General features: G+C 35.6%; 1 protein-coding gene across 2 annotated transcripts in view; it reads right to left on the bottom strand.

Annotated features, from left to right (window-relative positions):
- Positions 1-6,189: 6,189 nt before the first annotated feature.
- LOC109112428 (arf-GAP with Rho-GAP domain, ANK repeat and PH domain-containing protein 2-like) overlaps positions 6,190-14,168 on the bottom strand; it is a 76,580-nt gene continuing 68,601 nt past the window's right edge. Inside the window, exons 30-33 of one of the 2 annotated variants that reach the window (XM_042760794.1) lie at positions 13,069-13,104; positions 12,773-12,836; positions 9,996-10,109; positions 6,190-9,705 (exon numbers count right to left, since the gene is read on the bottom strand). In XM_042760794.1, the coding sequence (XP_042616728.1) occupies positions 9,385-9,705; positions 9,996-10,109; positions 12,773-12,836; positions 13,069-13,104 (535 nt within the window). In that variant the 3' untranslated portion in view covers positions 6,190-9,384. The remainder of the gene's footprint in view (positions 9,706-9,995; positions 10,110-12,772; positions 12,837-13,068; positions 13,105-14,168) is intronic. The other variant, XM_042760795.1, reaches the window with a different exon arrangement.

Here is a 14,168-nt window from a genome sequence, read left to right as displayed (position 1 = left end):
ACTTTTGATTTTTCTTTCCTATGGGAAAGCAACAAAATGTGATTATTTTAAAGGGGGCGATTCTTTTCTATAACCACTGTATGAATGCATGTATGTATGTAAAATTTGCATACATAAAAAAACAATGTACTATAAAAATTAAGACGAAATGAAATATTTCAGTATATACCAGGTGTGTCCAAACCTGTTTCTGGAGGGCCACTGTCCTGCAGAGTTTTGTTATTTAGTCCAGAATGGACCGATTTCCATAACAGTTTTTAACAACAAAGATGCATGAAAAACAACAAAAATAATACCAGAAGGACATTATTCATGGGGTGTTAAAAGTTATTTTGTTGATAAATACCACCTATGTTTTAATGTATGGCCTTACAATCATGTCACAGGTTATTAAGCCATCAGTGTCCCAATGTTTAGTCATTAAAGTCGTGGGAAGTCGTGGCCTAATGGTTAGAGAGTCGGACTCCCAATCGAAGGGTTGTGAGTTCGAGTCTCGGGCCGGCAGGAATTGTGGGTGGGGGGAGTGCATGTACAGTTCTCTCTCCACCTTCAATACCATGACTTAGGTGCCCTTGAGCAAGGCATCGAACCCCCAACTGCTCCCCGGGCGCCGCAGCATAAAATGGCTGCCCACTGCTCCGGGTGTGTGTTCACAGTGTGTGTGTGCACTTCGGATGGGTTAAATGCAGAGCACGAATTCTGAGTATGGGTCATCATACTTGGCTGAATGTCACGTCACTTTCACTTTTTTTCACTTTTTAAAGACCCTTAGTAGAATTTGTTTTCACAATATATTGCATCATGTCATAGGAAATTAGGGAGTGGAATGAGATGGAGCCGAAGTGTGTGTCTGCACCAACCGATACATGACACACTCTTTCACCAAACAATGAGGAAGAGCATGACAACATAGAGGACAAAGCCTGGTTGATTGCTCTTTGTGGTGTGGACCGCTCTCTGTTTTTCAACCCCACGAAAGCTTCAGACTTAAAGCTGATGTGACAAATTACAGAGGCAGTCTCACAATGCCTTCCATTCTCAAGCCCTTCCAGATATGAGAAATGGTTGTACCACATCTCTTTCAGTAGCGGGTATCTGTTTGCTTCAGCTTTCGTCTTGTTTCATTTATTCAAAGTATTTACTGTCTGAGAAAACGAGAGCTGTGGTGAGGTCTGGACTGACATGGGCAGCCATGTGTAAACAGAATCCTTCATTAAGATAAAATGCAAGAAGCAGGTCTGATAAATGCAGCAGATAAATGGCTGTGGATATTTGTCTTGGCCTTGAAGAGCAAGGTTTCATCATGGCAGCACTTGCTGGTTTCTAATTCTTGCTCTTTTCTTTTTCTGTGTATATTTCTTGACTCCTTTTTCAGTTTTTTATTTTAATTATTTTTTATGTTCTCATCTACCTTCTTCAGATGAAACTTATTTAATCTGTAAATGAATAGTTTAGACATTTTTAGACATTTTTTTTACCCTTATGATGTTCTAAGCCTGTATGATTTTCTGTAGAAGAAAAAAAAAAAATTTGAGAAATATTTTGAGACAGGAGCCAATGATGACCAAAATGGTTTGGTTACCAACATTCATCAAAATATCTTCTTCTGGAAATGCTTTTCCTTTTTGCCATCACAACTAATGTCATGTTTTCGCATCTCTGACTGCTGTCATGTAGACTAACAGTGTGTTGACCCTTACTGGGTTGGTTTCCTCGGTTCATTTATTATTTAGAGCCCATTCTATTGGACATCTGTTAATGCCATGTCCATGCAGGAAATGAAGACATAGAAATCAGGCAGAAATCATAGGACTTTAAAGATATCACCAGACACCCTCGTGACGGCACCACACCATCAATTATTCACCATCTTCCAGTATTTCAGCATCCAGTCAACAGCTACGATGGATTTTTATCCATCCTTTTTTTCTTCAAGACTGCAAACATATGCAGGAAAATAAGCCACTACTGTCCCAGTTTGTCTATGACCTGAATCGCCTGTCTGCATAAACACTAGTGGATGATGCTAATTAAGACAGGAGAGAAAGTCTTATTAGTGTGAAAACCAAGACAGAAAAAGCTTTGAAAACAGCAGAAATGTGACTGCATAACAGGGAAGGTTACTAAAAGTCTGATAGTACTCAGTGAGATATCTGAAAGATTATATATATATATATATATATATATATATATATGAATTTTTTTTTTATTTTTCATAAAATAGCAACTCCAGTTTGAATAGTCGACTCCTCAAAGGGACTGACTGGGGATGTTTAAGTTGCCAGCCAAAAGTACCTTTGGGTTTTAAATGAACAAAGCAGGTTTTGATAGCTGCGACCAGAAATCAATTTTATCCTAAAAACAGTAATGTTTCTGAGTGGTTTTCAATCACGACTGACCAAAAAAAATAAAAAAAATAAACACTGCTGTGACTCTGTCTTGAGTGTAACTGGGTGGACGGGGAGTGAGACTGAGAGAGAGAGAGTGAGCGTGCGCATGGGGGAATAAAGAGATGATAAATGCTCTGACAAATTAGGTTAAATTATTAGTCTGGCTTGCGCTGGATGTAGCACTGGCAGCATAAATATGACCGAATGAACGCAGCCAAAGTTTGTTATCGAAATGCAAGTACAGGGCACCGGTGATGCAGTCAGTAACAAATTGATGTCAGAGGCTAGTATGATAATCATTTACCGTTACCGTAGTTACCCAACCCTCATTGATGCATGCTACAATATCACTAATAACTGAACAGCAAGGTTAAATAGTCAGATGTGCATGCAGATGCATTGGTTTTTGTAGATTAAAGGGGTCATATGATGCGATTTCAATTTTTCCTTTTTCTTTGGAGTGTTACAAGCTCTTGTTGCATAAAGAAGATCTGTAAAGTTGCAAAGACTAAAGTCTCAAATCCAAAGATATATTCTTTATCAAAGTTAAGACTCTGCCATGCCCCCCTAAAACTGCTCTGTTTTTGGGTGAAAGCAAAAGCACTTTATTTGGCCTTCCGGAAGTAGATGCATTTAGGAATCTTTAAGATTACTTACAACAGAACAGCAATGCATTTTATGGACGACCGTTTCGTGAAGCTAATAAGGTAATTCTGACTTTGCTACGACGTGTGTGTGTGTGTGTGTGTGAGTGGAGTCAGCTGGCTTAAACATCCATGGCTTGTGTACTGCAAACACATAGGAACTTCATCACTGTGTCTGTCACGTGACTCTGTTCCCCTTTCGGGCTTCAACTGATGGTAAAACTAAGGACATTATTAACTGTCTTTACATTTATTTTGAAAGTTGAAGCTCACGATTATGGAAAGGGGCGTTACATTTCCGACAAGTGCTTGCGATGTTCGGCCAATCACAATGCACTGGGACAGTTGGCCAATCAGAGCATACTGCGCTTGTCAGAAGGAGGGACTTTGTAGAAAACAACACATTTGAGAGAGGCGGGGCATAGAGGACCTACAATAATGTGTTTTTTGAACATTAAAGCATGTCAACATATTCTGTTACACCAAATACACAAAATAATGATCTTTAAAAAAGCATCATATGACCCCTTTAAACCAATATATTTTGGACAATATTTATGTTTCGATGTTAAACTGTATAAATTATACATGCACTAATTTAAACACTTTCCCCTTTTTATGATACAATTCTTTTTTATCTCTAAATAAGCCTCTTGTTTTTATCACCTCTTTTTCTCTCTGATTTTCTCACTTGCAGTGTTGAAGGCATCTGCTTTTTTGAGCGTTTTCAGCATGTGGGTGCTGATATTATCTCCCATCAGCCCTACATTGTCTTTCAGCTGCTAATTAGCCACCATTGTAGTTTTGTGGCCAATCAGAGATCTTGCTGTCCGACGAGAGTTGCTTTATTTACATCAGATAAAAGGCATAATGGGATGGGATGGATTGTGGTGATGCACATTATGATCCAAAATCTGAGCTCCTGTGCCAACTGAACAACTGGTGCAATAATATTAGGGTTATTAATTTTGATAAGATGAGCCTTGTAATGATTCATAACCCCCTAAATCTCATCTCATCCATAAATAATTTAGAGGGAATATTGGTTTATTATCTGTTAGTAGTACACATATGTTTGCTGGCTTTCATTATGCTCTGGCTCTCTTGATTAGGTGTAGCGTATAATGTAACAATGGGTATTTAACCTCTGAGGCCTGCGGAAGGCGCTGGAGAACACAGCCAGTCGATGCACCCAAGTGTGTATAATACGGTAAATTGCCGCAACGGACTGTAATCGAAGTGCACAAACAAGCAGGGTGTGATGAATGCAATTTTCATAATTTTCAGATAAGATTGCGGTCTTTTATTTGGCTAGCATTCTGCATCGCTAAAAAACATTGTCTACAGAGCTCTTCTGCTTTTTCAGTCCTCATGGTAATTTTGCCCCTTCTTCTGTTTGCTAGCAGGCAGCAATATGGCTGTGTGTCCAATTGAAGTGGCCAATATCCACATGAAGATCTGTCTTTGTTTATGCTGTGGGCACAACTGTCTTAGTTTGATTTCATCAGAGTGGACGTTCATAAGTGGATAGACTGCAGACTCATAAAAGCATTGTTGAAAAATAAGGAAAAAGTTAGGGCCTACATTCAAAGACTTGAAGAATAAATCTAACCTGTGCTTGTCATGTATATCAATTCTATGGAAGCCTGTAATTGTAAGATAAACTTTGAAATAAGAAATTTTATAAGGTATAAAGTCAGAACTGGGATGTACTGTACACTAAAAGTTTGAGGTCGTTAAGAATGTTTTCGAAAGCCCTTAAGTCTCTTATGCTCATCATAATACAGTTAAAACAGTAATATTGTGAAATAATATTGCAATATAATACTGTTTTCTGTTTAAATATGTATTAAAAAGTAAATTATTCCTGAAATGGCAAAGCTGACTTTCATCAGCCATTACTTCAGTGTCGCATCATCATACGCTGATTTAGTGCTCAAGAAACATTTCTTCTTATTATTATGGGCTCTGAGATACCCAGTTGCAATTGGCAGATATAAAGTCACAGTTATGAGAAATTGTGTCAATTGTGAGATATAAGGTTTTGGTTACTTTTATATTCACAATACTCTGAAGCAGAAATAGATTTGCATATACTGTATACATGTATTAAATGTACTTCTTACAACGAGCTATACTAATAAGTATATTATAGTTCAATAATGAACTGCAGAAATACAAAAGCCTTACTAGTTATTTAACACTTTTACTAAAAAAAGCACACTACCATTTATTTAATTAAGCTCTTAGTCCATCATTTGAATAGTTTAACATGAATTATCCCACAAGAGCCACTCGATGCCTGCGGTGCCTCACTGTCCCACCTTTCCTATTTTGTTGCGCAAATTAAAAACCTAACTTGCTTTATTGACTGTTCTAATCTCTCTGGACTGCTCAGTGTTTACTGACTAATAGCATGAGGGGAAGGTTATGCATTAATGATGAAATCTGAAAGCTTGGTGGTTGTGAGTCTTCGGCGATGCTTGCTTTTCAGTCTTAACAGAACAGACTTTGTACTGATTAAACAAAAGCCTGATAGAAATAACAGACTATAGGGACATGCTGCATCTTTTATGAGCAAATGTTTGTGTCATATTAGCTTAATCTCTTTTTTAAATGGATTTTGGGGAGGTTATTTGCGAGCTTTTGCCTGGCGTGACTCTTATTGTTGTTTGGTTGGTCCAAAGTTAGCTGGACGAATGTGAAAGCATTTGCAACTGAAAATATAGGGCTGTTAATGTGCTCCATCAAAATGCAAGCAAAACAAAACCTTTAATAAAACTTTCAGAAAGCAGTAGCCAAATTAACTGCCAGGTAACAGATGCAGCCCAACTAATTGATTCAAAACGCCTGGATTTCACCACTACACAGCGACCTTCCTTTGTGAGTCAAAGTCACGCATAATGTTTCCATTATTTGAGGTCCTTCATTCCCAACACTCCTACCATATGGTGACCTTCAGATGAGAGAAAAGCGCCAGCATGCTCATAGCAGTAACGCTTAGGCAGGAAGCACAGCGAAAACAGGTGAGAACAAACACACACGTGCACTTTGAGTGACAGGAGCACAGAAGCGACAAGTTTCAATCAAAACCGTAACATGTGGTGGTGCTCAAGGTGTCAGCATCCAACAGTTGTTATTTCTAAACACACTAATTAATTCAAGCATAAAAACTTTAATGAGGGAGACGGTGCAGGTGTGTCACTTACACCTGATTACAGACAGTAAATGAGACGAAGACAATAAAACACATGGAATACAAACTGATTAACACTTTAAGGGTAACAGAAACACTCTCAAATCAAAATGGCAGCAGCATACTTTAACAAGCAGACCATAAACCACTGGCAATTCTCCAGTATATTTACACAGACGTTGAGGAGTTTAGAGAGCATTTCTAAAGTGACTGCAATTAAGCAGACACAACATACATACAGTGAACATACAGTATATACACCCCCGTTCCAAAGTTTGGGCTAAGATTTATTTTAACTTCGCGAATATGCATTAAATTGATCAAAAGTTTCAGATTAGGCTTTTATAATGTTAAATTATTTATATTTCCAATAATGCTGTTCTTTTGAAATTTGTTCATGCTAATTTTAGTTTAAGTTTTAATAATTTGGTTGTGTTTTATGTAATTTTTATTAGTTTTTTTTGTTTTTAAACGTCTTTATAGTTTTTATTTATTTTTATATTAGTTTTAGTTATTTCAGTTAGTTAAGCTTAATGAAAATGAAAAATGTTGCCTTGGAAATGAGCTAAAATAAAATAAGAATTTCATTTTATTTCAGTTAACATTTTTTTGTGCTTTTAGTTTTAATTAATAAATTACAATATTACTGTTTTTACTTCTTTTTTTTAATCAAATATATGCAGCATTGTTGAGCATAGAAGACTTCTTTAAATAGTAGTGTACTTTATGAACCGTTTAACTTTATTAACGTCACACAGACTTTAGTTTGTTACATGTTTTGATGACAGAGTGCATGATTACCATTTTAAAAACGACCATGAGATGCAGATGGCTGTTACGTGATTCATAATCTACATGAAGTTTCAACTATAAATATTTAATATCAAACTGGGTGACAATATTCAATGTGTATGCTCATACTCATTCTATTATACATTATTCAACAACTTTGGAGTGTTTGGAATGGTGGGTAAGTTTTATATCCAACTATAAATAGGCACGAGGTTCTCTTGAAAAAAACACATGGTAGACCATTAGGAATTGAATGACTAATTCAGCTCACTTCTGAACAACCACTTTCATTACTTGGAGGTTTGATAAGTTCTAAACAGATCAATGCAATTGGAGCATGTCTTCAACCTTTGCTGGCATGAAAAAAAGAGGAATGTGAATGAGGGAAAACAGCAGGGCTATTTTTGTACCCAACTATAAAAGGACACAATTCTCTAAGTCAAAAAGATGCTTGGTAGATCTTGGAGAACATCACTATTAAAATGATCAAAATAGAACCAAAAAGAGTTAAACTGAACTAAACTTACTTCTTGTAAGATTACTTTACAATAAGGTTAAATTTGTTAACATTAGCCAATGCATTAGCTATCATGAACTAACATTTTACAGCCTTTTAGTGTTGACTTATAAACATAAAACTGTTTATAGTTTTATCATGTTTGCTCATAATACATTAATGTTAATGAATGTAGCTTGAAATGTTACAAATGTGTTAGAAATGTGGTAGAAATGAACATTACCTACAGTAGAGTAACCAATGCAGTAAAAGTACTGGTCACTGTTAATGTTACCTAATAGATTAATGTTATGTAACAGAAGTGGCGATAGATCCTTTTTTCCATATTGTAATTTATATCCAACCATGAATGTATAGCCAACTGTTGTTTCACTGGAAGAATAATTTTGATATTTTAATTAAAAATGATAAGGTAAAAAGACCAAAAAAACCTTGTACATAGATGAACTGTTCACAATAAGATCAACAGCAAGCATTGAAAAAATAGGGTAAAATTTCATTTCATGCCAGCTTCATGCAAATAAACTGAACCTTTGTGCAAACTGTTAGTAGTGTCTTTTTCAGCCTCATCTAGAATAAAAACAGATGTGAGAATGAAGAGGGAACTGCATGTTACCAAGCCTAAATCAATCACTAATGTTCAATAATGAATTATATTATTCTAAATTAAAGGATAATGGCTTAATGCAACCTACTGTATGGCAAAGAGTTGTAGGTGTGCAAAATAAGTCTTTACATCCATGTTTGACCCACCAGTGTACCTCAGTCTAAACATTTATGTACACTCTAAAAAAAGATGGTTCTTTTAAGGTTCTTTACATGTAGGTAATGGTTCTATTTAGAACCATAGCATCTTAATGAACCCTTTTATGCTGAAATAGCTCTTTGTTATAGAGTTTAGGGTTCTTTATTCTAGCCTTTTTTTTTTTTTCAAATCTGAAACTGTCAATGTCACCTCATTATTGATTTTCTGGAACTCTAGTCTACACCAGGGGTGTCAAACTCAGTTCTTGGAGGGCCGGAGCCCTGCAGAGTTTTGTTCCAATCCTTCTCCAACACACACACCATGTAGTTTTGAAATAAGCCTGAAGGACTTGATTAGTTGGATCAGGTGTGTTTAATTAGGGTTGAATCTTAACTCTGCAGGGTTCCAGCCCTCCAGGAATTGAGTTTGACAACCGTGGTCTACACTTTTAACAAGTAAATGATTTCATTCGTAAATCTGAATAAAAATTTAACTTATTTAAATCATAACTAGCTCATATTTTAGTAACACGTTCTTTTCTCTTTTTTTAGTTTTTTGATCACATGTAAGTGTGAGCAACTCTGTTAAGCTGATGAAACACTCTCCTCTTCTCCACCAAGTAATTAATAGAGATACTGTATTTATATTCCATATTGTTAGAATTTTGGAATTATTCACACAACATGGTGTTGTCGTTGTTGTTGTTTTAATGTAAACACTAACAGAGGCTACAATATATTATAAGAGCAGGTACATAAATGCGTAAAAAAATGTTTAAATAAATATATAAAAATAATATTAATAATACTGATATTATGTATACATACTAATATTAATTAAAATAAACTATCATTAAAAAAAGGTTATTTATAACTTTCAAAGCATGGTTCTTTAAGCAGCCTTATAAAAGGGTTCTAGCTGAAGAACCATTTTTCTTAAGAGTGTACTAACTCTCCATGTATTCTCCACTCTCCAGTATATCTGACTTCTTTACTGAGAGGCAACAGTGCTTTTTGGGTTGATTTTTGTGGGTCTTTTTTTCCCTCATGCACAATGGAAGTGCAACAGACAAGACTCTTGTCTTTCTGTCTCTGTCTCTCTTAATTGGCTTCTTTCGAAGAGCGTCCTGTTTTGTTGAGAACAGTATTTAGTTCACTAATGATGTTTTGTGGCAACTGCAAACTTCTGCTGGGCAACATAGCTTTATTTTGTGTAAGCTGGTTGAGAGCGCTGGGGTCTTGTTGAATTGATGGTCTTCGGGACGACTGGAGTGTCTCATCAGTCACCATTTCAAGCCCGGAGACACACAGAGTTCCTTCACCGCTAGCCAATTTATGCATCGAGTCCGGTTGGTTGACCTCATCTGTGGTCACTTGGTTTTGTCTATTTGAACCTGTACTTTTGACTGACTTCCCTTTAGCCTGCAGAATGGGGGAAAAGTACATGTATATTCTTGGCTATATGACACAAAGGCTGTTTTGTATGCAGTGAATAAACTTGATGGCCAGTTCCAACAACCATTTCTGGACAAGATGGACATGGATATGGTTCAACTGACAAAAAAGATGGAGATCAGGGCTGATCTATTGCAACCTGTGCTGGCCTTTAGAGGTGTTCAATGAAGCAAAACATTCATTAAGCAGCATTAAATGAAAAGGCTTGTTAAGTATTGTATTAGTGACATTTATGTGAGTGCAGGTTTAGTGCTGACCTCTCTCTGGTGTTTGGCTGTGCTGGTGCTGTAAGTGGATGTTCTTCCTCTGCTCAGGTTATAAGGTAACGAAGCACTCTGCTTTAGGTCTCTAGGCCATAAGTCACTTTCATGCTGCAAACACATTTACATTCAAGCTTTTGCAAGATGCTTTTATCTTAATCAACTTACATCGCATTGAAGGTTTATTTGATCAGTCTATGCAGAAATCATTCTCATGATCTTGTTGATGCTAGAGCCATGTTTTACTGTTTGAGCTAAAAGGAACAAAAAGGGCAATTTCTGGCCAATCAAATATTTTACAGGTGAACGTTACTAAAGAAAACCTAAAGGAAATACTAATGTTTGCAAGACAGCAAAAATATAGAAACTTTTCATAATGTCTACATTACTGTACAAAATTTGGGGTTGTTTTTTTTTTTATAGAAATGTATACTTTTATTAAGATCGTTACATTAATCATTCAGCAAAAGTGACACTAAAGGCATTTATAATGTTACCAAAGATTTCTATATGAAATTAGTGTTTGAAATTTATATTCTTCAAAGAATCTTGAAAAAAAGTATAATGGCTTCCAAATCAATATATCAGCTTTGCAATCTGGAATAAATAACATTTTAAAATCATCACTTCCTTCTGAATGCTAAGCATTTTAGATTTTCTTTTACAAAACAACACATTAAATTCTGAAATGATTTACTAAAACTGCCTTATAATAATGTTTGAGGAATATGATTACAGTACTGCCTTTCAAGCACTGCAATTATATTGACTAGGATTTTATGAATTTTCATGACATTTCTAGGCCTGGAAGTCAGAATCTTGCCTGATATTTTGATATTTTCCATTACAGTGGTAATTTAGGAAGAAATAGTTTCATACAAAAAAATGTACCTTACTTTTTAAGCTTTAAGTGAAAGGCAAGTGAAATACTTAAAACTTCCATATATTCTCGAGCAGCTCTAACACTAACTTTTTGACCTTGATGTAGGAACAAATGTGCTGGAACATTCTGGACCTATTCCTGAGCTGAACACTCACTAAGACAGCTCTTACTTTCCACTGTGACTTTATGGCCTTTGAGTTGTTCTTCACGTCTACATCCTCATTTTAGCAGCAGAAGATCTCATATGATTGTTCCTTTACCTACCCAGCACTGCTCACCAGTTTCTATGGAAACCATGCCAAGCAGAATGCTGGGTGAAATGGAAGCAGCGAAAGGTTCAAAGTGTCTCAGTGCACAAAGTATCAATTAATCTACCTGCATGGATTATTACTTTTAGTATATGTAATAATGAGTCACAGCAATATGTACACTGAATAATGGTACATGCCCTCCACTCCTCGTTTACTCTGCCACTTGAAAAAATCCCTGAAAAACCCCTCTGCGCCCTCATCCCCAGAATAGAAAAAAAAAAGAACCGAAGTGCTTTATTTTTCTTCCTCGTATCAGTTCAAAGCCACAAAAGCAAGAATAAACCTCGACAGTGAAAACAGTGAACCTGTGGGAAGTAGATAAGGATGAGGCACTAGGACCGTAGAGAGGGGAAGGAAAAATCTGAGAGGGTTAGAGGATTGGAGGAGAGATCTAAACAATGGCTAAATCAGCCATCTCTTGCCTTTGGTTTAAGTTATTAGCAGTGAATCAGTTGAGTCAGTCTAAAGAAGAGTCTGCTGGAACCAGTGTTATTGAGGCAGTCTGCATGACCTTATTTCAGCTAAAAGACCTTTCCGGATAATGTGATTTATACTCATGAAGGATGACCTTGAAAGCATTCCCTCAATTCTTAGGGCTAGTTTTCATCTAACTTTCTCTGGGGAAAGTAAAGCAGCGTTATAATAAAGGACTATAGGGGTATCATGGCCCTTATGAAAATACTAATAATAGCAATGACGGAAATAATATAACACTGAGAGACTTACAGTACGTGTGAAGAGAATTTGAAGTTTTTGGATATTTAACAGCATGTAAATGCAATACATTTTAAATTTACATGAAATGCAGCTGAACTTTAGAGTGCTATTTTGGCCCAGATATCTTTATATGTCATTTTCATAATTATCTCTGTTGTTTTTGAAATATGGTTATGGTTAAGTTCAATGCCAAATGTACAGGCAGTCATTGATGGAAACGAATATAACACTAAATATACTTCTATTGAAACATGTATGTGTTGTATTTGGTTATATTTGTAATAATGAAGCTTCAATTGAGTTCATTTGAAATATATATTAGCTTTAAATGTAATACTGAATAACACACTACAGTTAAAATATAATCAAGGCTTTACGTATTCTTCAGAAAGTTAGTCAACTCATCAAATTAAAGCCTGACAAAAGATTATTAAAACCATGATTTAAATGTAATGTAACCTAACCTAAGTGGCCTTTATTTTATTAATTTTAATTAACTTTTAAAATTTGAAGTACACAATTGATAAAGTTAAGCACACTTATTTTTCATAATGAAGTACTGCAATGATATCAGATGTTAATACAATGTTCTCCATATTCATGTACTATGGTATTTACAAGGTACTTCAAGGTACTTTCTACTCCAAAAAGAAGAAAACACAGTAATATCATGGAACTTTATGGATTTTATGAAAAATGCCTAATTTTTGGTTGCAAAATTCGAAATAAGTAGCAACTAAGTGCCAGATGTGGAGCAGTACCCCTCTAAAAACGACATTGTTACAAATGGGCATGTACTGTAAAGAGATTTTTTATAATGTTAACTACACATTATGAGCACTTAGAAAATGAAGGAAGCTCACCTTCACTCTGATAATGGAGGTGACCCAGTCCTGCTGAGAATCATTCCCTTTACAGCAGAAATACCTTTTTCAGGGAGGACGCAAAGGCACATATTCAGAACTCTGAAGCACTCAAGTGTCCTATTTGAAATTCAGTCATGCAGTTCTGTAGTTCAAGTACTATGCTGTGCAAAACCTTAGCAAGTTTCAGGCTGAAATATTTAAAAAAGAATCTATTATTCAGTTCTAGATAAATGTTTTTTTTTCTGAAAACCGTGCTGAAGTGTGTGACTGTGTAATTAGTTAATTGCACTTACCACTGCTGCTTTTCAGTATAAACAGTAAAACCCCAGCTTGTTGAAAATGAGTCAGAAAAACAACAACAAAAAGTATTCTATTAGTTTCACAGCATTTCATTCAGGTTCTCCACATCAATTTACAGCTATATTCAGCTTTTCCTGATGACGCCACAGTCTGACCCTTGAGAACCTTTAAAGTGCCAAATTCGGCTTAACTTTCATAGCTAGCTGACAAGTATAATAGAAAAGATGTCCTGTTTTTTTTGTGTAAGATAATTTTTGCTAACCTAGTTCTTGTTAATTTATTGAATTCATGGTTCATACTCTAAACCTCGCACACAGCACTTTAATCACTGCGGCTGACAAACAGCTGTTATTTCCACACAACTGCTCACGTAATGGGCATCAAAATGTGTTTCTTCAACCTCTGGCATTTTGTCCCTGGTGTTTTTTTTTTTGTATTATTATTTTATTTACTGCCTTTTATATATTAATTTTATGCCTTTACTCTGAAAACCCAATACAAAAATATGATTTTAAAACTTTATCTACTGAAACAATCTGCATCAATTTCGAAAAAAAAAAAAAAAAAAAAAAAAAAAAAATCAACATATCGCCCACATGAGGTGTATTTTTCAGGCAATTCAAAAAAGGAATGTTTCACAAAACTGCAATTTTTTTCCAATTTACCGGTCACCTGGTGTATGTAAAAATCTCATAATCATTCTTTAAAGATGGTGCAGTTTGTTTGGAAAGAAGATGAGACTTCTTTATTAAATCTATAAAATTCTAAATTCCCCAATTTACCGGAGCAGATATGAGGAAGAAGGGCTTCCGGAAACCATGGCAAATATTACGCTCCAAACGGAAAGCTCTCAAACAGAAGTATCTTTTAGAAAAGAAAAACCTCTGCAAAAGTGGTGCTGGTGGGACCTAATGGATGAAATGCTTGGCCAGAGACAAATTGTCACATTGATGAGCTCAGTTCTCAACAGGTAAGGCAGCGTAAAAGGAAATAGTAACGTATTAGTCACATAACTTTTGTTAATGGAAACTGCCATTTTGCAATAGTTTTGTATTGACATTTAGAAAATATTGCAAAAGTTTTGTGCAAATCT

Source organism: Cyprinus carpio, chromosome A7 (genome assembly GCF_018340385.1).
Source record: "Cyprinus carpio isolate SPL01 chromosome A7, ASM1834038v1, whole genome shotgun sequence".
NCBI lineage: Eukaryota > Metazoa > Chordata > Actinopteri > Cypriniformes > Cyprinidae > Cyprinus > Cyprinus carpio.
This window is presented reverse-complemented; position numbering and strand designations above follow the sequence as displayed.